Source organism: Pogonomyrmex barbatus, unplaced genomic scaffold (assembly GCF_055798465.1).
Source record: "Pogonomyrmex barbatus isolate J1 unplaced genomic scaffold, ASM5579846v1 scaffold12, whole genome shotgun sequence".
In the NCBI taxonomy this organism is placed as follows: Eukaryota; Metazoa; Arthropoda; class Insecta; order Hymenoptera; family Formicidae; genus Pogonomyrmex; species Pogonomyrmex barbatus.
The window spans coordinates 7,114,393-7,139,768 of NW_028297108.1; the positions used below are offsets into that span (position 1 = coordinate 7,114,393).

The 25,376-nt window shown below is 42.9% G+C and overlaps 1 protein-coding gene across 3 annotated transcripts in view; it reads left to right on the forward strand.

Moving 5' to 3' along the window:
• Window positions 1–25,376, forward strand: part of LOC105431272 (ubiquitin carboxyl-terminal hydrolase 48) — a 51,615-nt gene that overhangs the window by 25,018 nt on the left and 1,221 nt on the right. For 2 of the 3 annotated variants that reach the window (XM_011645358.2, XM_011645359.3), the window contains 4 exons: window positions 2,144–2,274; window positions 3,090–3,209; window positions 6,204–6,329; window positions 21,007–21,091. In XM_011645358.2, the coding sequence (XP_011643660.2) occupies window positions 2,144–2,274; window positions 3,090–3,209; window positions 6,204–6,329; window positions 21,007–21,091 (462 nt within the window). Of the gene's footprint in view, window positions 1–2,143; window positions 2,275–2,512; window positions 2,706–3,089; window positions 3,210–6,203; window positions 6,330–21,006; window positions 21,092–25,376 lie in introns of those variants that run through there. The other variant, XR_016138165.1, reaches the window with a different exon arrangement.

Genomic DNA, 25,376 nt, shown 5'->3' on the forward strand with positions numbered 1-25,376 from the left:
CTATTCGCATTAAATGACCTCGTCCTATCGATTCAGCTGCTTATTTCAACGTATTTAATCACAGTGTGATTGCTTTTCTTGATAGATGATCATCAATTGTCCAAAGCGTGATTAGTAGGATACTTTTGTTCAGCCTATCAACGTCCGAAGGAAAAGAGACTTGGACATTTCAATCAAATATATCTATATAGTATTTTTATTAAAACAACATTGAAAAAATAAATATAAGGTATTATATAAAAAAATGTTATAATATCTTGTATTATTTTTTTCAATATTATTTTAATAAACATTTCTTTTGATAAAAGTATTTAATTACTGTTTACAGTATTAATGTTTCATAACGACGATAATTATATTTGTTGTTCATGTTTACACTTTGGAGATGTGTTTGCGGTGCGATTGTATGCATCTATCGCTTGCCAAAAGTTTTACGTCGCAGATCCGAAAGTTTTTGGCGCGGACTGTTTAACCGGGTCTAAATAAAATGCGAAAGAATCCAACTCTCTTTGTCGGAACTCCCGAAACTTCTTCCGTCGATATCGCGCAAGTTTCTCCGCTCCGTTTCGACGCTCGTTTATGGTTTGATTGCTCTTCGATGGCACTTTAGGGAAATACACTAGACCTGCATCGATCTTTAGCCTTACAGAAACCACCGCAGACTTTCGTGTATTATTTGCCAATAAAATCAACTTGCTTGACTCTTGAAACGTTCATGAGAGAGCTTGAAATGTAGCTTCATGAGGATGTTCTTTTCGTACGAAAGCACAATACTCTTACAAGAAGTTAAATATATAATATATATAAGCGAAATGTAATCGGCCTTGCCTTGAATTCTGCGAGTTGCTCATCTCGGGGACCTCTTGACTGGAAAAGTGTTTTCGATATATAGACACTGTTTCTGTAGTATGTCGGAAGAGATTTGCATTCGCGACTCTCTGCGAATCTCTCATTAGCTTAAGCTTCTCGTATTTCCGATTAAATCCGATAGCAAACGATCCTATCGCACGGATATCCCCGCGCCGGCGGGTAATTAGGAATTCGACGGGAGGACCTTCGAATTCATTTGGCGTGCCGGGCGTCCTTCCCGTCCTATCCTTCGTTACCGTTGCGGGAAATTAGTTCGCCGCTGCGTGAACGGGGACGTTCGTCGTTTTCAATTCGCCCCGCTTGCACGCGGTGACGATCAACGATCAACATTTATTCTTTCTTCTCGTTTACGAAATCTTCTCCTCTCGCGTCACCGCGAGAAAGTATATCGAACGAGACGCTCCGCGTTAATCTCCTCGACTCGTTAATGGGCAAACAGCTTCTTACGGCTCTTCTCTTATTGGCTCCTACGAGCCGGTAATTAGCGGTACGCGGGGTGGACGCGAATTCGCATTCAGCCGGGGTCACGATTCCACCCCTCGCGTTTCCCACCGCCGGAAAACTGTCTGAACATGACGTAACGCTCGGATACGAGCTTTGGCTCCGGACCGGCCGAAGCGCTTTTTGTGCTGTCCGGCCAGCAACAATGGCCGCTTCTTACACCGTCCTGGTCACCGTATATTATTAATTACTGTATTAATCTCACCGGCCGTAAGCAATCTATTATACATGGGATAAGAGCCACCACCGACCATCGGCCGCGCCACCCACCCGTCCGACGCGCACCCTCTAACTCGACTTTCTAACTGCCGTCCCGGTGCTCTCTCGATGAGGGCTCGACGAGGGCAACGAAATCTGAAATCCCCCCGGGGGTGTTAATAGTGACGTCGCGTCGGGTTTAAGTTCCTGTATTGTTAAAATTAAAGATCGGGATAATACTTTCTCGCGACATTAGAGAAATGATAATTCGATATGGATACTACTACTAACGTAGTAGTCTTTCGTAAAAGAGATTATATTTTGTTTATTATTGGATTGGATTGTTTATTATTGAGGTTGCGGTATTTTTAGGAATAAATTTTATGTTAATCTTATTCCTAAATCTTGTTAAATATTAAAAAGAGAAGAATTATTAAAATTTATATAAGAAGAAATGTAAAAGTATATAGAAAATATTATATGACATTTTAAAGAAATAGTAGATATTTTTGAAAATATCATATTTTTGCACACACGTCAATCAAACGTCATAAAGTATTTCCTATTGTTTTAGGACCTTGCACGGCTTGCATGTTAGCAAAGGTTGAACAGGAACGTCTGGAAAGTTTGAAATACGATAGGGCGACAATCTACGTCAAATGTATTGATGAAAACGAGGAATCTAAAACCAATAACGATTACGAGGTAAAATATTCTTTCAATTGATTATTTATTTAATAAATTCCGATACGACTAAAGATTATTAACATAAGATTAGATAATGAATAAGACGAGTCAAACGTTCGGCATATATTATCTGATAAATTTATTTGTCGCTTTGGTATCAGTTTTATTACATAAAATTTTTATGAGATAATACGAATTATATCGCGATTTATCATTGGTAAAATAGTAATGCTCCTGATTTTTTTTTTTTTGAGAGAAATTGAAAGTTTTATATCGTGTGTCTATGCATGAACGAGTTATACTGGCTCGTTCGGGCGAACGACAAGGAAATTTTGTTAATGGGCCGACGTGCCGAGTCATCGAGTGTCCTGGAAGCGGTCGTCTTTCCAGATTAATACCAACTGATAACGACGAGTTGATGCCATCTCACGCATTTCACGATATAATAAGTATTATTACGTCTCTTCTCAAAGTGACTTTAAGAGATATGTACTTCCTTTTACGTAGCTCGCTTTTGATTCATGTTGATTTAGAAATAATTGTGGAGAACCACGTCTTTATGTCACTAACTAAATTATATTTGTTACTTTCTTTTATGTTAAATATTTTTTATATTCGATTTATTCATGTTTACTAGGAAATGTATATATCAAAAGTGGGAAACGCATCGTTAAAGTTGAATAAACGAAAAGTTTTTATTTCCATAAATATATCTTTAAGAGAAATAAATATTAAGAGATAAATATATCTTTATAGAGAAATATTTTTATCTTATTCACATTTAGTTAGACGCTTTTTTTTTATTTATCGAATATTTCCAACGTTTGTCACAGGTAGCATCAAAAAAGCCGAAAATGGAGAAGTCTCGGCCATCACGAAGTAGGAGAAAATTAAAAGGATCTCACGAGCTCAAAGTGTCTTCTGAAATTACGTTGAAAGAACTCAAAGTAATGGTAAGTGTGTTATTTTGTTAACATATTTACAAAGTTACAATTTGTTCCGTAAATATGATAAAATATCTTATGTTTTGGATAAATTTCAAACTTCTTTTTTTACCTGTAGAAAATTATATTCGATTTAAATCTAAAAATTGAATGAAACGTTTGGAAAGGTTGGCGAAATGTAAATGTAGAGAAATACGAAAATCATTAGGAGCAACATGACGGCAAACTACTTGTTTAGTGAGACGGCTTCGAGAAAGATATCGGGAAAAATCAGTCCGATATCTTGTGATCTGTTTGCGCTCGCCACCTGCCGAAAGCGGGATAATCAATCAATTTGCGGCGCAAGTATTTTACGGGCGAGCTCTTATTGTTGAAACGGGAATGGGAAATGGGAAGAACCACGTCTGCTCGGAGCCGATCGGCCCGCCAACCCTCGGCTCGGCCATCTCCGGTCCGGTTGTGACCGTTCTCCGACTTGTGGTGAACGAAAGAGTAGTAAAGCGTAGTTATGGCTGGTTAGCATATGCTCGGGCTCCGGCAGTGTGCTTAAACTATTAAGCGTATTTATATTGCGAGGCCGTAGCCATCTCCTCCCCCTCCTCCCCCTTCTTTCTGGCGGAGCCACTGGCAAAAACCCGAAAGAGCATAAACCTCGCGCTAATAACAGGTCTCCAACTTCTCCACTCCACTTCACTCCACTTCGCTCCACTCAACCTTCCATTTGACTCTTTCTCCCGGCTCGGTCTCTCTTCATCTCGCGCACTTTTCTCTCTCTCTCTCTCTCTCTCCGTTACGCGCGCGATCCTCCTCTCTATCTATTCACCCAGCTCTCCTTCGGGCTCGAATTTTTGTTCGTGCCTCTTTCACCCCGTGGAACGCGCGTCCCCTTTTAATACCCGCCCGCGAGAGAGACTGTCGGCGTCAATGGAAATACGAAACCCCATCTCTTCTTCTCATTCACTGTCTCTTCTTCTTCTTCTTTTTTTTTTTTTTTTTTTTTTTTTCTTACAGCCCACATGTCTTTCGGCTTGATTTCGTCTCTCGCTTGACGAAAAAGTCAACGATCAAAATAGATCGCTCGATCTGCCAAGATTGCGCCTTAATTACCGTAATCCGCAAGAACGAAATCTTGTCAAAAATATTAGAAAAAAAAAAAATGATATACTTTGAAAGCGAACGAAGCGTTTTTGTCTCATTGGAAAATCCCGCGGCGTCACGATTCAAGGGTGTCACTGTTCGCGAATCGGTTCTCGCGTTTGACAAAAATGCGGGCGAGTCACGCCGCGCACTCGCATTGCCTTTTTTTTTTGCCGTCGTGCAAAAAGGGTCGCCAATAAAAATGTTTGAGTTTCATGGTCGAATGCAGTTACGTCGCGGAGCTAGCGGGCAAGCAAATCGGCACCAATAGCAGCCGCCGCTGATCTTCGCCGGTGCGCGGATAGTTTTACGTAATCGCGGTGTAACGCCTATGAAGCGGCCGCCTGTAAATATTACTTTCCAGCACATTCCGTGTCACCAGTCCCATTTTTTTCTCCGCGCCGCTCGGTACCGCTCGATCGCCTTTCTTACTCTCATTGCGGCACGGACGCAATGGCATCGGAACGAAAAAATGTTCGTCCACGCGGATAGTAGCGTTCACGGGGAAATTACGGCTGACAAAAACACGGACAAACGGCCACGCCGGATTTTTCATGGATAGATTGGAAAGTAAATCGTAGAAACTATCGAGGAGAGAGAGAGAGAGAGAGAGAGAGAGAGAGAGAGGAGAAAGAAAAATTCTTCAGTTCTAGAAAGCTCGCGTTATCAATCGCGGATATTGAGATTACATCCGTGAGCTAATACATCCGTCATGATTTTGGGTGCGACACGCGGCTGATCCGTAAATATCAAAAGTTCCTCAACCTCAGGGCAATTCGGCCTCCTGCCGCTGCCTCGCAACCTTGTTAAACCCACCTCTATTTATCGCGCTCGTTGGGCGCCTTCCTTTAACGAGGAAGCCTCGAGGTTCTTTGACCCTGGCCACCTCTTCTTCTTGCTCCTCTCGTTTCTGTCATTCTTCTCTCCCCCTTGTACGAAGTCCAATAAACACGATATATGAGAATTATTCTGACGTAATGCAAATTACCGATCTCGGGCAAGATCTGATAGTGACAATCCATGATCTATACCTGTGTCTACGTTATTTTTTTAAGGGAATAATTGGACGAAAGAGTAATTGTTGTATGTTGATGGAACGCGAGTTCCAATTGCGCGTACGCTCATAATCATCATCTTTTTTTATACGACCCAGCGATCAGCCCCTTAGTCACTTTCCGGCGCCCTCGCGATGCCTCTTCTCTCCTTCCTTCTGCCGGGCTTCTTCCTTGGCACAGCTCGGTTCAGTTCAACTCCGACGATCGTAAAACAGAAAGCGAGCTACACGATTCTCGCACGCCTCGGACGCCGAGGACAAGCCAGCGGCGCAAGTTATCCCTCCACGCAACATTACGCGGGTTTTACAAATTAAGCAATTACCAGGGCTCACGCTCGTCTCGCGCACTCTTCCACTTCTAGAATCTCAAATAGCCCCCGCTCCCCCCCCCCTCTCTCCTCCCTCTTCGTTTTTCCGCAAGGCTGCAAACTTCGTTCTGCGAGTAGCTTCAGTGTTCACCTATTGAAATACATTTCAGATGTCTACGAATCCCAAAGTCGTCAGAAACAAAAGCGTACATATGTACATATGTTGTTTCTTGACTTAAATAATTAGGTTGTATCTATTTTTTGGAAAAATCTTTATGATTGACGTAACAAGACATAAGAGGAAATTTAAAATGTCTAAATATCTCTGTTTGGAACTGGACACGAGATTAAAATAATACGAAAGTTCTAATTTTGTACTCGAAAGTTTTTAATTATGGAGTTGTTTATTTTTATTGAGGAATTGATGAGATTATTTTTTTATTGAATTATAATTCGATTTGATTGCATCGATAGATAAGATAGGAAAATTCTGATTCTTTTTAGACGATGCAAATATGTGGCGCTGGGCCATACGATCAACATATAATGTTGGGCGAACGCGAACTTACCGATGATAATCTGAGCTTGGCGGCACTTGGAATATTTCCTGGAGCTCTACTTACGTTAAAGGTAAGTTTCGATTTTGCATGAAAAAAAAATAGTTTTGCTAAAATACGTTAAAATTTAGCCAGATACTGAAAATAATTTTGTTGGACCATTAAAATAATAATTTTTATATTTATATTTGGGAAAATTTTTAAATACCCTAACAAAACTAGCCTTTCAGTCTATTTTTTCACTTATGTTATTAAAAAAAAATTAAACAAAAATTAATGGAAAACATAAGAATTAACGATGCGTGACAAAATGTTCACTACGAAATAGAAGAAACTAAATTGCAAATTTCCGAAAATTTCACTAACAGGAGTCTTCTCTTTTATAGAATTATTTATGTAATTATAAAAAAATTCAGCGCGCATGTGTAAAGTTCACATTATTATAAATCTACTTTCACACGCGATGACATGCATGGATGCGGACAAATTTATATAAAAGTACTTGAGATTCTACGTTTTGTCGTTTAATGTTTTACGATTCATCCGGCTCCATGCTTCGCAGCGACGTCTTGATTGTCGTTACAACGATACGTTTGTTCCGCCTGAGTAGCAGACAGTGACAAACAGATGCAATTTAGATTTAAGATCTAGCCACTGTTTCCCTTAAGTTTGAGACAATGGATAAGTAACCGGGACCGGCAATGGCTCCGCAGATAACGCCGAGACCTGCGTTTTCGCGCCCGGGATTAACCGAAAATGCCTTATTTGAGATTAGAAGTGTTAATTGCAGCCTCCTAACCTCGGGAGAGTGAAGTCGCAGAAATCGTGGTTTACCCTCCTAGGAAAAGCCTCATCCCGGCGAATCATTCGCTAATTCCTACGTGTAAGCGCAAATAAATCTCGAATATCTTAAAAATTTTATGCTTGAGCCGTATAATTCTCCGTATAAACCGCAAGAAAGTTTACTTTTACAATCTGTTCGTTATCGTTGTTAACTTGCAACTTTATCGCCAATCAGTGGCCGGAGTAGCCGGCCTGGTTTATACGCGAGAAACGCGCGACAATGATATCGCGTCTATATAGGTTTATCCGTGTCGCGTTGTTTTCGCACTCCTCGTGCGGAACGCTGTCCAACCCCCTCGTGGGTTTTTGCTCGCGAGCGGCCGTCTGCGGAACGGCGTCGCGGAGAAAAATCCTCTCGGTGCTCTCTCGTTCGGTGGAATAATTCCAGGATTCCAACACATTCCTCGGTTCACAGTCGACTAACTTTATGAAAGCAATCGGTGAGCTAAGCCAGCACAGCGTTCTGGCAGCGGAGCGACAGAGTCTCAAAACCGTTAACCCAAGTCGCGCTATCCTTTCGTTCGGGAAGAACAAAGAGGGCGGAAGGGGAGGGGGGAGAGAGAGAGAGAGAGAGAGAGAGAGAGAGAGGGAGGAAGAGAAGGAGACGTGGCCTCCTCGCTGGACTGGTTCGCCGGTTGCGGTTGCACTAGCTGCGAATTCTAATTGCTATCTTGCCTCGAAGAATCCAGTTTAGTCAACCTGCCGACGTTTCTACCGATTGAAACGCTTCGATGGGTTTTGCGGTTTTCAGAAAAATTTCTTCCTGCATCCCATCGCGCTGATTACCACCGACGTGACAAATTTTTATGACAAATGTGGCTTATCGTTTTGCTTTTTTTTCTCTTTCCTCTCCGAGCAATGCAATCTCGTCGAATCGATAGTAATAAACACATTTGACTTTCGCTCCTTTGACGTCGCCTCATACGATTTTCACGTGGTGTAATTGTGATAGAACTCTACACCGTCTCTGTGCGAGGAAAGAGAAACGGCGAGGAACTGTTGATTCTCGTTGGAATATAACGACGGTGATAAATCCCGAGGCATGTCTCTCTCTCTCTCTCTCTCCGCTTTTAACTATCGTTAACCATAACGTGACTGAAAAGTACATAACGGGCGGGTAATTATTTGCGGTTATGCGAATAACCGTGGGCCGACTCCCGATGTGCAAGAAGCTCCCTCGAGAACGAGATTGTTTCGCGAAATCTTCCGTCGTAAAATCCGCTCGTTCGCCGGACGACGAACTTAATGCGAAACTCGAAAGCATAATATATAATCGCGTAAACCGGAGTTAGGTTGTTCTCCGATCAGTTGTTCTCGTACTTTAAACATCGCTTAGGAAAGACTGCCTTTCGTCGGGCGATCGCCATGGTAATTTTGCTTATCCCGAAATCCCCGCAATCGTTCCAAGTTACTTCATTTTCGAGACGAGTGTACGCACACCGTAAAACCGTTCTCTATAAATTTCCAGAAAAGTGGCATTTCAATCTCTCACTTGGTATCTCTCAATTTCTCGAGGGAAGCCGCAAAAATACGATAGATTCGACGAGATTAAATTCTCTTAGACTCTCGGCTGAAACGATATCAAACGATATATCGGAATCGTCAGGGTACTCTATTCGCGGCGGATAGACCGGATTAAAGCGTTTCAGGCAAGGTTAGTCCTTGATTTTGCTACCGGTCCAGCATCGTGGCACGCACAATGATCGGGATGACTTGCGACGTAGATCGGTGATCGAGTGTCTCGCGAGATATCAGCTACCGCCCCGTCATCGTCCGTGCAATAATTCAAGGTCGTCGGAGTACAAAGTTAATATATCTTCAGCCACGTATCTACATTATATCACTATCCTTCTTTTTTTTTTTTCCCTCCTCTCTTTCGGCCGATCCGGTCGACCGAAGGAGATCAACGACATTACGTCGCGCGAGGTCGATCGTCTCTCTCTTTTCCTTTATGTCACTTTCGCTCTCCCTACCATTCCCTCTTCCTACCGTCCGGTTTGTTTGCGCGCTTTTATGAGCACGTTACATGTCATGATTAATCGATCTTTCTTCGTCGCAAATGGATCTCTCTCTTCCAAGTAGTCATTGTATTCGGTCTTGGTTTACTTGGTGCGCCGCGCGAGCGTTGCAGCTTTCAAAGCTTCAACTGTAAATTGCAACTCGGAATGAACGTACGAAATTCTCGACTGGCCGCTCGACGAGGCCGATTGCATTTTTGTTTGATTCGCGTGTGTATACCTGCTAAACAAAAAGTGGGAGCCGCGACCGTCGCGTTAGAGATAAAGATATTAAGCAACGGCAGTTGCGTCGAGGTATAATTAACGCGCGGCGAGGTATTAATGAAGACACGTATACATTTGCTTTGATGAAATAAACATCGTAATCGACGTGAATCGAGGACAAGGACGATAAACGCGATAAAGAATAGCAACAAAGTTGCGCACAATGTCGGACGGCTAGGCTGTTTTTGATCCACCCTTAATTTTTCCCGATTTTTTTGCAATTCCTCGTCAGACTCTGCTCTTCATGGCTGATCGACCGGGGTCTTTAGAGTCGGTCGGTCGAGTCTCCAACGGGCGGCACCCGCGTTTGATGTCGTGTGACGAATGTCCGCGTTGGACGCGCTCGCCTTCCTCCTCCTCCTCCTCCTCCTCCTCCTCCTCCTCTTCCTCCCGCCCTCTCCCCCCCCCCCCTCTCCCGCTTCGCTCCCCCATTTCTATGCTCCTCTTTCTTTCGTGCCCGCATTTCGTTCTCGCCTTCTCCCTTCCGCCTGTCCATTCTGCGATCCTTCCGTCGCGGTTCATCCCGCTTTCTCATACAAGAGAGAATCCCGTATGACGGACTCGGTCTCTCTCTCTCTCTCTCTCTCTCTCTCTCTCTCTCTCTCTCTCTCTCTCTCTTCCTTCAGGAGCGCCAACAGAAAATTGGAAACATCCGATAGGGCCCAGCTACCGCCGCGGCCACGATAAAAAGGTACGGGCCGCCGCTCTCTCCGCGTCGGAACCGGCCCGACAAAATATGCCGATCCGTCGTGGATCCACGTGGAACAGTCACGCGGTTCCCGAGCTCCATATGCCTCCCAGAACCATACATTTTCGGTGCAATTTTATACCGCCAATACCCCATTCGTGCCCGACGTTTCGCTTTAACTCACATTTCAACTTTTAAAAATTAATTATTCTCTCAATTAAATCTGAAATACCTCGTTATACAAAAATACTGTATCTGTAACAATGGTGAACACTTTCTAGTAAATGGTTAACGAAAATCAATGCAGATTTTTTTTTTTTTTTTAATTTAACAATGACGAATGCAATGTTATATTATGTTAGTGCTGTTCGGACATCTTCACCCGCGGCTTCCACGATTTCACCTTTACATTTATTCTCCTACTGGAAAATGGATACATCTGTCTTTTACTCTATTCTCTTTGTTCCTGCTATATCCTGTCGACGAACCCGTTTAGACACAGACAGGTCGAAGCAAGTCCGTCCCGAGTTCTCCGATGAATGACAGTAAATGTGCCCTCTCGTGCAGGTAATGGCGACAATTATCCGCGTCGGTGAACTCGGCATTAAAATCGAATCATAACAACCAGTCCTGATCGGCCGAAAAGTTACCTTCCTGATCATTCACGGCTCTTCGGCTCTTCAAGATCCATAAATTTTTATTGAGCCTTCCTGTGTAAACCGCAAAGTATCCTACGTAATAGCGCTAGACGAACCGTTCGATGTCTATGATACTTTGATGTTATCTTCCATTTCCGTTACATTCTTGAGAAAATAAACATTTTGAGATAGATCGTGAAACACGAAGAAAAAGCGAGATGATTAATGAGAAATTATGTATGGGCGTAACAAATTTCCATATTTCTCGCCGCTATAAAGTTTTGTAAAATTCATAATGTATAATATGAAATTAACACAAATATGCTCAAGTACGTGTGTAAAACGAGTCTAGAGGTGAGAAACAAGCGTCTTTAAAAATTGTAATAGCGTGCTATTGACACTTGACCTTTCCGCGCAGCATATGCCACGCTAATAACAAGTGGCGGATCTAATGGGCTTTTAATTGTTCGCCTTGGATTCGTAAAAATTCATAACATTCATTCTCTTTACGTCGATCGGTCGGAAGGTTACGTCATTGCATTCGCGCTAGTAATTTGTAGGAATTTATGAAACTTTTAAGGACATGCAACGCGCGCAACGATGAAGAAAAAAAAAAAGATTCAGATCGAAAACGATCATTCGCAGCCGGTTAAAATGACAACGGCAAGGACATCGTGATATTACAACGTTACATTAGGAACGATTATCGTCGGCACCTCTTTTTTTCTCCTCGCCGAAAGACCGGTAGCTAGAGGTCAGTAGCCGGAACACCGTAATTATCGCCCCTAATTATCGATGCCTCCGAAGATAAGATCGAAGAAAGGGCTGCGGAGAGTGAAAGAGTCCTTCGGAAGGACTCGGCTGCCCCCTTTTCGCGTTGGCCAATAGGGCGAATGCGGCGTCTCTCTCTCTCTCTCTCTCTCTCTCTCTCTCTCTCTCTCTCTCTTCTCGCACGCTGGACCCTCTCAGAAATAAATCAATTAAGCCAATGCAGGCTTAAAAGGCATCGTCATCGTCATCGATTTCGCTCCTGAATGCGCCGGGAGTAATCGAGGTAGACTCTACGGAAATTCCGGGTGACGTGCATTCGTCGGCGGGAGAATCTAACGGAGAACCTAACGATCGTTTTCGTCGCGTCGCGTTCGAGACATTAGCTACGATAATTATAGCGAATCGCGCCTTATTCGCGATTGTGCCGTTTCACGCTGCTCTGCTCCGATACTTGATTATTACTCGAGAGTTCGTGACGTTATCTAATAAAAAAAAAAAAAAAATGCTTATAATCACTCGTGAACTCAGCATCTAATTTACAATCGTTTACATATATCGCGTTTACATATACGAGCTCCACTTCGCGACTCGATATCGTTATGTTTTCTTGCGTCGATCACCGATCCCCGCTAACGGTGCGAGACGGCGAGAGAGCGTGGACCGCGCGCCGTTCGATGACAGGTGATGCATGCCGTGATACACCGGCAAGAAAGTGTGGCTTAATAGACGTTGAAGAATGAAATCGCGCAAGAAGCTCGATATTAGCTTCTTCATTATCGGCCTTTTCCAGCGTTTTAGACCTCTGGCGTTTTAGACCTGGTGTGGTTACCATTGGTTATTACCAATATCGTATATCGATCTCGAGTGGGAAGAGCGTGAAAATGATATCAGAATTTTCGCGACACCGCTTTTTGCGGCCGACCGTCATCATCTCTTCAGCTTAAACCGTGGTATAGAACGTGCCACATGGAACGCGTGACACGAGGTGAAAACGGGGGCGGCCTGCATTCGGAGGATCCGTCGAGCGGTAATCAATTCATGCCTCTCGGGGCGGAGGAACGGGAGGGGCGCGGAGGTGCAGCGATTTGCTCGCGCGGACTCCTCCCTGGAACTACGACTCCTCCATGAATTTTTCGAGAGACGCTGCCCAATTCCCAGCTGCGTCCTATATGAGATTCGCCCCCGGGCATACGAGATTTTTTTTTTCTCCCGCCCCGTTCTCCCCCGGGCCACGGTCCTCCTTTTTTTTTTCTTCCGTCCGCTCCGTTTCGGTCACTCGCGATTCTCGCCTCCTAGGCAAGCCTAAGTTAATATTAATGGGGATATTTATGGCGTTGGGTCAACGGCGGTCGCAAACCGAACCGCCGCCAGTGCGGTTACAGAGCGACTGATAAAAGGAAATCTGAAAATGCCGTGATTTATGAGCCCGATTTCTTCACCTCCCCCCCGCCCGACATCTCTCCCCGCTGTCTCTCGTATCGTATCGAGCTCCCTTAAACGCTGAATAAGTTATGATTGCAGCGAGAGGGCGGATGTTGCATTTTTATTTTGCACCGTGCATCGCGAAACTATGCTGACTAACTCTGAATAAGAAATGTTTCGATGAAGGTGGAGAACCTCCATATTTTCATGCTCGATACCGAGATAGTGATAAATGTAAAAGTATAGTCGAGTACATCAATCGAGTTAAATAAAAAAAATGGCTAAAGCACGAATATCGGGGGCATCGGTTTAAAGGCCGAGATTTGGATTAAAAACTCAAGGCTAATTTTCGTGTCGTGTATCCTATCCACTTCAATCTTTTGCCCTCGCAGTGGTAACAACTAAGCTTCTGTTTGTTGATACTGATGGCTCGCTATAGCCGGCCAACCCACCGTCACGTCGGCGGGTTTAGCTTTCGGCTTCTCGGTGGCTTCTCTGCTTCTCTTCGTCAGCCGTCTCCTTCTCGATGTGTCCCCTCCTCTCTTCCCACCCCGTCCCTCGTCTCGTCTCATCTCGTTTCGTCTCGTTTCATCCCATCCCGTCCCATACCCGTCTCGTCTCGTCTCGTCTCGTCTCGGCAGATGACGCGAGGAAGAGCTACTCTTTTCGCAGAGGGACATGTGGCGGCTCCTGAACGAGGGCCTCCTGCCGCCAGAAAGAGAGCACATTTTATTACGTCGATCTCCAAGCATTTCGTTCCCGACGTTCTATGAATTCCGTGCACTCCTCGGCTCCTTCAATTAATCGAATTTCGGCGGCACAGACGTGACGCTTCGTACATGCTTTGGGATCGAAAAAAAAAAATATATATATATATATATATATATAAAACATATTTTTTTGAAAAATATAAACTATTCCTAATTTATTATTCTAATTTTAAATCTTGTTAAAACTCTAAAGTGTGTTCTAAATTTTGTTTTAACTTTTGTTACGTTGAAATCTCAAATTGTTGAAAGAAATCGAACGTTCTCATTTCGTGCTCATCGCGAGACTAATCGAGGACGGATCGAAATGGTGGAGGGACTAACGAACGCGGAGCTTCCGTGGAAGCTCTCTCTCTTTTATCCCGCATTCGGAGTATGATGTTACGGAGAGATATTTATGGAAACGCGTTCCCACGTGTTCCCACATACGCTTCGGTTCTATGTTTGGATCGCCGCGCGGCTAACCCTGAATTTCGTCGCTCCCTCCTTATGGCGCACGCACTTGCGAGCGCCGTGCGGTATGCCAGCCTCTACAGGTTGCTCCTTCGAACAAGTGGTCTCGGGTGTGCGTGCCGATAATACCGGACACGTGGATCTCGTTAATCTCGCCTGCGGAATTCTTCAAAACTCTTACACACCGCGATCAGGGATGCTCTCTGTTACACGAACAACTTTTCGACGTTTTAATTTCGATTTTTGTTAATATATGTTTTCCATATATTAATAAGTTAATCAATGGTAATTAAAAAATGAGAATTTTTATTTTTTGCTATGTACTTGTATCCGTTCGATGAAAAAGCTGTTAGAATATTAAAAGAAATTTTTTTTTTTTTTTTTTTTAAATGGTAGGTATTCGTTAGAGGAGATTGTGGTTTTTTAAGCGTATTAAATTTTCTACATCACATTTGAGTGAAGATATGTGCTACGTTAGGTTGTACGATCAATTGAGAAGCATTACAAAATTTATATACGAGGAGCATAACTTTAAATTGTGTAGCGTGTAATCGAATTAGCAGACAAATCGTACGAAGGCGAAGGCGTCTCACCACCGTAGATCCGTGGAGAACGGCCGGTTAATGCAAGAGCGACCGGACAATCCATTTCCACCAGCGTGTGTGTCGCCTTTCGAATCGCGGGAGTCGTTGCCTCGAGAGAAGGAAGATTTGTTCCCTAATGTAGTCACTGAGCCTCGGGGACGACTCGACGACCCGGTGGGGTTTGCAAGTAGGCGTCTAGAAAGTGAGTAATGCTCACGACAAACGCAGCCCCCCATGAGGTCTGAGCGCGGAACGGGAGAAAGAGAGGCTGACGTTGAGCGAGAGAGAGAGAGAGAAAGGAAGACGTGAGCTCCGTAGGGGTTGGCCCGAGAGAAGATCCCTGCAGATAGGGTGCTAAGCGACACGCTAAGACCACCCTGGACTATCCGAGCGTTTCCTCGAGGGGTGATTCCGCCGTTCTACTCTGCCTTGCCGCCTTCGTCCGTCTCTATCTTCCTCTCGCTCGTAGCCACGGAACTAAATCGCGCTTGCGATCTCTAACGCTCTGCAATTTGCCAGTTTCGCCTCCCCTTCTACGTTACTTTGAACGGAGGATACCGTATCGCGGGGAATAGCGAGCTTGCCGTTTTGTTAGGATCGATGCGCAAGAAATAATAAATAATATCGCAGTATTGGCCTTGAATTGAATTTTTATAATCTTTTTTTTTTTTATAGAAGTGAGAGAGTGTTTCCTAATTTTATTTTCTACCTGCTCGATTTTGTTCATTTATGAGATCTATCCACTTATGCACTTCAATCTTGCATCTGTTAAAAAATTGATTGTGAATAGAGCTGATGTATATGAAATTAAAGTTATTAACAAATAAATTATGGAAGAGCTATATATATAGAGCTATCACTTTTCTCTGTTTATCAAGACATATTTCGTACTTGGTTTTATTATAATTTTCATGGAATTTCTTTGAATAAAATTCATCACTTCAAGAACTTTACATATTTTCGCATTTTGATCATTTCTGAAGTCCGTAATCTGAGTCAGTAATATTTCAAAAATGTGGTAAAGATGATTTTTTATTATTGTATGACTTTTGTTTTGACGGCGGACGTGTGTTTGAGGTTTATTCGGTAGAAATTCTCGCTCAAAGCGCAGTCGCGGGCACGTTGCTCGATTTCGTCTACGTCGACGAGTCGGGAAGCGCAGCGACGAACACGACGGCGGCAAAGAGGACGCTGGCCGGTGATGAAGGCGGTCTTTGTCCCCGGCGGAAGCATGGTCCGTTCTTTATGGACGATGTGGCCTAAAGTGCCGCGTCCGCGACGGTTCATTCGCCCGATCGGCAGCATATCTCCTCCCGTGTTCTGCGGTAATTTAGGCGGTAATTCGTGTTACATATCAAACTGGCAACTGTGAATTCATCGTGCACAGTCTTCTTATAATACATTGTCATTTGCACTTTGATTCCGTGTTTCGCTATTTTGCAAATCGCAGAGAAAATTCAGCAGTTAGCTATTAATAATAATAATAATTTAAAAATTTATTTAATTATAAAGTAAAAATGCATGGCGCTTAAACTTGATATTTTTGAAATTAAAAAAAAAAAAAAACTTGAACTTTAAGTATTATAATACATTGTAATTATTTACGGTAATAATAATTATAATTATAAGAAGAATAAATTCTTTATGTCGTTACATGCATATTAAATTGATATGAAAGTTTAATGTATGGAGATCGCGTAGCATTCAGCGCTCTGTCGGATCTGACCGGGATTTAGGTCAAACGTCATCATGTTGCAGGGAAGGGGTTGGAAAAAATCCAGAAACGGGCGAGTGTTAGCCTAGCCCGTTATCCAATCGAGCGGAAAACTCATCAGTCACTTCTCACACAACACGTCCGCAGTGTCAGTGACCATCTAAAAAGCGTCTCTCCTCCGCCTAATCTTCACCTCCCCTTTCTATCATCTACAGTCTTCCTTTCTCTATCCTTTTTCCCCTTTTATTCTTCACGTTTATATCGGCGTCACGTTCGCGCTATCATGCCGCGATGATAGATATCCGAAATTACATTTGCGTTGTTTTACGTATCGATATCTCGTGCAACGGTGAAAAGAAAAAAATTAAATATAATTTCCTCCACGTTTTAACATTCAATGTAAGATATAATTTAGATTAAGGATGATCTCGCCTCGATCTGGAACGTGTAAGAGACCCCTTGCGGTTGTTGAATGTTTTGTTTGTATTTTATGAGCGTCGGCAGGATCCGCTGCATCCTTTCCGTAGCCGGTAGAAAGGGACGGTATAAAGACATTTCGCCGCGTAACTCCGGTCTACCGAAAAGCGTGGCCCTTGAAAATAATTTGAATAATTACCGGCAAGTTTTTCATCGAGGATGTTAAACAGCTGTAATCTGTCGTCTTCCTCGGGCCTTCGAGAAGAAAGACAATGCGAAACGCCCTTAATTTACTTAAAAGACCTCCGGAAAGCCCTTTTTTTTTTTTTTTTTTGCTGCACTGTTGATAGCGCTTGACTCAGGTTTCCTTCGTACTAAGTACGAAGCAATTTTGACTTTATATTATGGTCAAATTTCCACAATTTGGAATATTAATTTTACGCGATAAGTATATATAATAATTGAAAATTTCGCATTTCTTTTCGTAAATTGCATAATTACGTTACAGATGCAAATCCAGATGTTTGCAGTTTAATGCAGACAATGTCAAATTGGAGCAATTCTTAGCGGGACGTTTCGAGGTTCAAATATTAACGCGTCTCTTGGAATCTTGTGAAGCACGTACGGCTTCTATTAAAGACAAGATGCCCCCTTTTCGCAAAACACGCGAGTGCCAGCGGGGATGACTCGAGGCAAGCCCCGAGTAATAATTCCTCCGTCGAATTAGCGCCATAAGTTTGGCGCCGCGACAGCCACGGAGACAATATTAATCTACTTTGAATTTATGCACTTCGCGGTTTTCCGCCGACCTAGCCGATCCAGCTTGTATTAAGTCCTTTTGCCGGTTTTTCCCATTTTTCCAACGTCAAAACTTCCTACGTCGGAAAAGTTTCTTTCGAAAACGAATAATCAGAAATGTTAGTTGCGAGAAAGTCTCTCTTCTATTTTCCTGTTGTTCGAAGTATACATCTAGATAAACGTCTCGATTTTTGCTCTCTTTTACAATTTTGACATGGATTTTATGTAAAGTTTTTATTTTTTTGATTTTGGATTTAGAAACGTATATGTAATGTGTTTCATTATACTTTTTTGTTCTGAAAAGAACGAGATTTGAAAAGAATTGATCTTTCAGTGAAAAAAAAGAGGGAAGCTGGATGTACCGAGGGAATTGTCGTTATGTCGGTTTATTAACTCTGTGGCCCGTACTATTAAGATGTGGTCGAAAGAGGAGGAGGATGTAAGATTCACCCTTGCCATGCAGACAGATAAATAACTCAGGACAGCCTGGGAATAACTTGAGACTTCTACTCTAATGATATCTGAGTAAATCCAAAAGATACTCATTCCTATTCAAAAATACTCGATATTCCATGTGTTACTTTAGGTTTGAAATGTTTATATTTCATTGATATGTGCATTTTCGTAACAATTTGAAAAAAAAGAAAAAAAAAAAAAGAAAACGACGTTCTTTCAAAGCGAAAAATTTTATCTCGAGTTGAAACCCAAATTGTGAAACTACTTATGACGTTAATTATTCTTTCGATGAAATATATGATGCCTGTTTCTAACTTTCTACCGCGAAAAAAAAAAACATTCTTATGTTCTCTCTTTTTTTTATCATCAAAACATCCACCAAGTCAATTTTTGCGCGCGCGCTATTTTGCAAATCTCTTCTCTTCGATCGCGGACATCCCGGCAAAAAGTGTCAGGCGCATTCGCTTTCTAAAGCGACGATAGAAACACGTAAAAATATACGATAGCCCGGTATCTCGATCTTCGCGGAGGAAAAAGCGCGCATCGCGGCCGTATACTTTTAAACCGTGCGTTAACCTGGAAATAAACGGGGTGCCGTTTCGAGCACGTAGCACATACATTATGCGCCCCGAACTGCGCCGCGTTCCAGCACTTAGCCAGCATCTTCGCGAGACCGTCAGCTCGCGTCCGGAGCATCGGTTTCTCTCGGTGAGTCCCGGCCGGGGAAAAAAAGGTTTTATGTTAAAGCTGAAGACCGCGGGACCGGGCTCGCTGCCGGGGATTAAGACATTCTCGGGCTAATAATTTTCATGCCTCGGCCATGAAATGTTTTGTCCGCGTCCGCCCTGCCTTTCTTCCGCGCGATTCGCCTGCGGCAAGAAGCCGCGGGCGCGCGATTCGTGTCGCGGCGGGCCGCGAAAATCGGCGCCGGGCCCGCGCGACGATTAGACGACCCTCCTGCGCCGGTCGGCCGGCGATCGGGACGGTTTTCGGGCGGATCCGCGGGATTTTCTCCGGACAATAGGTGTCAGTCGGGGGGAGAACGTAGTGCCCGGAGGTGCATGCTTCGAGCCCCGAGTCTACAATTATGAGCCATACCACGTCGGGGCGAGCCTCATAACGAACTCACTATATTGCCGAGCATTTCAAAACTGGCCTTATACTCGCGTAGAGAGAATGCTCTTTACCTGGTTTCTCCCTTCCTTCGTCCTCCTCTTTACACGCTCCCGATGGCCAGCGAGGAACGGAGGGGCGGAGGGGAGGAGGGGGGGGGGGAAGCGGGGGATAGGAGGCCCCGAGAATAACGTTTGACGATGAAAGAAAGGAACTTCGGAGAATCCGTACCACGGAGACCATGCACTCTCGTTGCCAGCGGCCTCGATTGGAAGCGCCGACGATGACGTTGGAGTAGACGTGGCTTTGTAACGCTACGCGATCGCTGTGACTGAAAATTATTGAAAAAAAGCTCCTTCTTACTAATGAAGAATATTATCTTTCGAATATGGGCTTCTTAAGACATCTTAAAATTTCTTTTATCAATTCTAACATCAATTCTAAAATAATTTAATATGTTGATAGTATAATTGTTATTATTTTAAATTCACGTATGTACGTAAATTTCTTTTTTTTTTTTGTTTTTATTATTAAATTCGATTTAATTCGATTTAGCGTAAAGGTTGGCTCACTTTCTATTATCAAATGCTTTTTTCCTAATGCCGGCGTGTGCAGAAAGGTCTAATGACTCTTATTGCACGCTATGACTTCACGTCGCGGTTGTACCGATCCCTAATCCGTGTTGCTTTATTTTCGTAACCGCGTTGTATATTCACGTTGCCTTTGACTATCCACTCGGGCCGCCCCGCGATGATCTCTCGTCGTGGCGAATCTCTGGGATCATATACTTGAAAATAAATCACATTGCACAGAGGATGCTGTGGCCGGCAGGAAACACCGACCAGATGTGAGTCGCTGTACCAACGGCGCGTGAGACACGTGTGTCCAAACCATCCGAGAGAGAGAGAGAGAGAGAGAGAGAGAGATGACACCCGCTATATTTAGTTCGATGGGAAAAAGGGGTTTCAGAAGCGTAATCACACCTACGCGTAACACTGCTCGCTCGAATTCCCATGCCAACTTTTTGGAACGATTAGAAACGCTCTTTAGCGTAACGTAATCACGCATATCGCTGTGTATCTTTTTTTCTTTAGCAGTGATTTTTATCTTTAGATATTTTTTTACATCAAAGAAGCTGTATTAAAACTCTTTAAATTACTCATTAAATAAAATTGTTCCGATGTTGTCCCAGAAATGAATGTTTCACGGACTTACGACAATTTATTCGTTAGTTACATAGTTTTTAACGCATTTCCAGAGATTAAGATTAAGCGATGTGAAAATGTTTATTTTACTGCTGCACCTTTTTATGCACAGTATGCAATAATGTCAACGTCATTTAACGCTATAATAATGTCGCAATGTGTGTACTGTAACAGTTTACACGTTTACATGGTCGCGTAATTACATAGAGGGGCGAAATAGATCGGTGGATCACATGTGTGCTTTAAGAAGACGCGTGGGAAGACGCTGTTAAAGCCGTTGGCAGCTGTTCACACATGTGTCCGATGCTCAAATTTAATGTGGATCATCTTCTGCCTTCAAAGTTGACGTTCTGAATAAAACAAAATAGAAATTTTTTTGTCATATTATACTGTCTAAGGAAATTAAATTATCATAAATTACAGACACATGTATCATGTATAAACATTTATTAGATACTTGAAAATCTACGTCACTTCAGCATTTTTGAAACTAATTAACGAAAAGTAAAAATTTGGGACAACAAAACCAAATGCGCCTTCCTCGTAATCATTGTTAATAAATTGTTAAATAAATGTTTTGTAAACGTTTATAATTTCAGATTGATGCACCGATAGAAAACGATACCGACGTTGAGTCCGACGTTCACAATTTCGATTCTTCGTCGCCGGAAAAGGGCTTCAAGGGTGAGTAAAAATTTGGAATTTTTTTACTTTCTTCTTTCTCTCTCTTTCGGTTTTATAAGTATAAAATACGTACGGTGTACGTATACGTGGCTGCGTGTATATTATTGTGCGTTTGCATGCGTGTATGTAGTATATCATAAAACGTGAATCAAGCTTCAAGATGGGATATATTACTCATTCCGTAATTACGTTAACCCACAATTATGATTACTCGTTGCTCACGCCTGGGACTCGACGTACGCGCGATTATGCGACTCGGGACTCGACGAGCGCGAGAGGATCGTTACGTTAACGTATATGCAGACACGTATCGTTTGTGATGCTGTAATTTCGCGAGAGAGCCAGAGATTTCTCTCGCGTAGCCGGAGATCGAAGGCGACGAGGAGATCTTCGGCGGGAGAGTGAAATTAAGGCATTCGTCGTAGATACACATACACCGTATATACGAACGAAGCCAATCCACTTAAGGCGTCGCATCTCTCCCTCGTCCCTCTCTTTTTACTCGCGCCAGGGGTGGTCGGCGAGGTTTTGTTCTCGAACAAAAATCTGACAAATATGCCGCGATTTGCCGAAGAATGAAGGCGAAGTGCACCACCCTCGTCCCGTTTCTCTCCTCTCCACCCGCCGTAGTAACTTCCACCGGGGTCCAAGCACCCTTCACCCTTTCTCCCTTTCTTATTCTCCCGGTTCTCTCTTAGATTTCCGCCTTCTCGTCCGCCACACGCTCGATCCTCTTCTCGGAAGATGGAGGAGGAGGAGAAGGAGGGCAAACGGTGACTCTTAAATTACTTAGACCGAACAAAATGTAACAAATGACTGCGAATCGAGCCACTTATGCGATATTGGCCCATCACCACCATCCACGTATATTGATACGTCGCATTAGGGCTAGTCGACACCCTCCGCCATACTGACTATCTCTCCGTTTCCCGCGTTCCGCTTCCGCGGAGAAAGAGCTTTCGTTATGGTCTTCATTCCTCTGGCAAACAGCCCATTCGCGATTTCCGACTCGTCTCTCTCTCCGTAAAACTTATTTTCGCTAAAACTTATATTTTCGCTCCCCGGCTCGCTCGGCCTCATGATTTTCCGATCGTGTTCGAACAAGACGAACGATGCAGCCCACCTTTAAAAAAAAAAAAAAAAAAATAACGGAGATGATAAGGCAGCCGCGCCGTTCCGGAGAATTTCTCACGAAAGATCTGCGGTTTCGGGCCCTCGCCGCGAATATCGGCTTCTCTTTTCCTGCCCGCGCGCTCCTCGCCAAGTCCTTTCGTTATTAATGGTTTTCGCGAACTAGGTTCATTAAGGAGCTCACGAAACTCCACGGCGCATTCATGGGAGCGCCACCCCTTCCAGTTCTCACTGGGGATGAGGGGTGAATGTGTCGGGTACGCGTAAAGTGTCGAACGGGATGCTCGTGTAAATTAGTAGCATACATTATCCTCACAGCCTCTTTTCTTCTTTAATTCATTTTTTAAATATTTTTACTGCTGCCATTTTTTGAGACAATATAAATATCAAATCATTGCAATATAATGTAAGAATGGCTTTGCTGAAATATCAAAAAATTTGACAGGATACAGATCTGAAAATAATTTTATTTTGATCATCAAAATAATTATGTTCAAATTTATTGCTAGAATAAAGTTTTTATTATATTATTACGCTTAAGCGTTTTATATGATCACTTTCAGTCCAACGAAATTATTTTCAAATCTGTATCTAGCTAAATTTTTAGATACTTCAGCAAAATCGTTCTTTCTATATATATATGTTCAAAGAACGTCGCGTACGTTCGTTGTCTTTTTTTATAGGTTTTTATATCTCAAAAAACGAATAATTACACGAATGTATTCGAATGTATGCTAAATATGTTTTACACCATTTTATTTGCCTAAAGTTGGCATTACTGAAGCAAGTAATATTAAATACATCTCGTTTTACATACGCGCATTTGAATTACTGTACTCGGTTAGATTTAACAATAGCGGCGAAGCGTCTTTGCTTAAATAATAAGGCCTTCCTTCGCGATGAGCGGAAGCTGTTATTCCGCGCGATGGAGGAGATACGCAGAATCGCCAGCATGTAAACGGATATATTATAGGGAAAAACGGCGCCGGGCGCGGTAGTTTGATGAATGAAATCGTAATGAAGACATTAACGTGTCCGTTGCTCGCGTTAGCGAGGGCAGAAGAAAAGGACGACACACCTGTCACCAATGCGCTCAACTACGCGCACTCGACCTCGGGGCGCGGATTATACGCGCCGAATTATATGAAAGGAAAAAAAAGGGGGGGGAGGGGGGGGGGGAGGGGAGAAGAAGAAGGCATCGCCTTCCCCGATTTTTTCTTCAGCTCTCTCATCATCCTCTGAGCTCCGGCACGGGCTGGAATTATGCTAGAACACGAGGTAATGCAATAATAAGTATAAGTTAGCCAGAAAGCCGAGTCCCGCGGGAATGAGAGATGCGGACGAGCGAGAGAGCGAGAGAGAAAGAAAAAGAAGGAAGAAGAAGAGGAAGGAGAACATTTTCAGTACCTGCTGACTATTATGTCGTTTAAGACGAGCCCCGAGCGTACCACTTGAAAGAGAGAGAGAGAGAGAGAGAGAGAGAGAGAGAGAGAGAGAGAGAGAGAGAGAGAGAGAGAGAGATTTTTACTGGTACAAGTCAGACCCGTTCGCGCGATCGCGCTGCGATTTTTTCTTTCTCGAGGAACCATGCCCGTGACGTCAAACGGCGTGACGTCGTACACTCGCACGTGCTCCATTCGTCTCCGTTTTATCGGAACATATGCGAATTCATCGCGATAGCTGACGAAGCTCAGAACCGTCCGCGGAAATCCATTCCGTCTGTCCGTCCACCCGTCACGATGTAAACGCCTCGACCGTTCGTACATAGAGCGACTTGAAGGCCATCGCCGCTCTTTTTTGCTATTAGCTAAGTATACCGCCTCTGGCTTATGTTAAGCCTCGGTAATTATTTGTCACAGTCAGCTACGACGAGAGACAGACAGAAGAAGACGTGACGAGATGAGGGCGAAGGGGAGAGCCCTTTCTCTCTCGGCTCTTCAGCGCGATAGGAAAGAGTCTCATTGATTGCAGTACAATTAATTCTCTCTTTCTGTGTCTTTGTGTTTTTTCTTCTTTGCTCTAAAATATTTCCTTTTATACATTTACGAAAAATATATCGTAAACATTAATTCGACTCTTTTAATTGTGCTCGTGATATTTTTTTAGCGATTTCACTACGCACTGAAAATTTATTAAATAGATGTACTACATTAATTTATATATTTTTTTTATAATTTAAAATGTACATATTTTTAAAGAATGTATAAATGTATAATGTTTAAATGTACTTAAAGTATATTTTAATCGATTTATTCAATTTTTATATCGTGGTTTTAAGATTAAATTTATATTAATTTTGGCGCTTAATTTAGAGCAAAATAATTTTGTAATATAATTTGCTGTTGATTTGCTTTTGTTAACTTAAGTATATTTTCAGTATATTCGACTTTCGTGACATTTGTCAATTTCATATAGCTTTAATCTCTTCTCCTCGTTACGTTTTCGTTCTGCTCTCATCCCGCAGCACTTCTGCCTCTTCCGCCCCGTCATTTTCGGCGCCGTTCTCATCCTTAATGTGATTTTAAGCAGTGCTACGAGCAACATCATCGAGAATCCAAAGATCCACGGATGTTTGCAAATAATTTCTTTTACCTCCGTTTATCCTTCCATCGTCGCTGCTTTATTTCTAAATGAAAAAAAAAAACAAAACCACTGTAAGACAGCCATCAAGAGACGTTAATTGCACCTTTTAAAGACGGTTTACGTTAACATCTTTTTTTATAGGTGTCAGTTTTTTTAATTAAAAGTTTAAATATGTACTTTGTGTCAGTTTGTTGATTTAACGTTTGTTTCTTTACACGAGTCTTTTCATTTCGTTACATTTTTGCAGTGCTCCACATTAAATTATTGCAATTGGAAATATTTGATTTCTACTGTAAGCACTTTCTTACGAACTAGCAATCCGTCAACCAAAACGGCTCCTACGCTACTCTAGGAAATCATTCTGTGGCTAGATAAGAAAGGAAACGGACGAAAGGGTAGACTCCATTCCCCGCATAGCATGCGGAAAAATGTTTCAGGAGAGTCAGTCATGCGTAAGGCATTTCGTCCCATACATTTCGTCAGGGTGTAGTCCGAGTGCGGACAAACACGTCTACAAGTACAATATATACAATCGTACATATACAAATATTGATGGGCTCGACCCTCTATG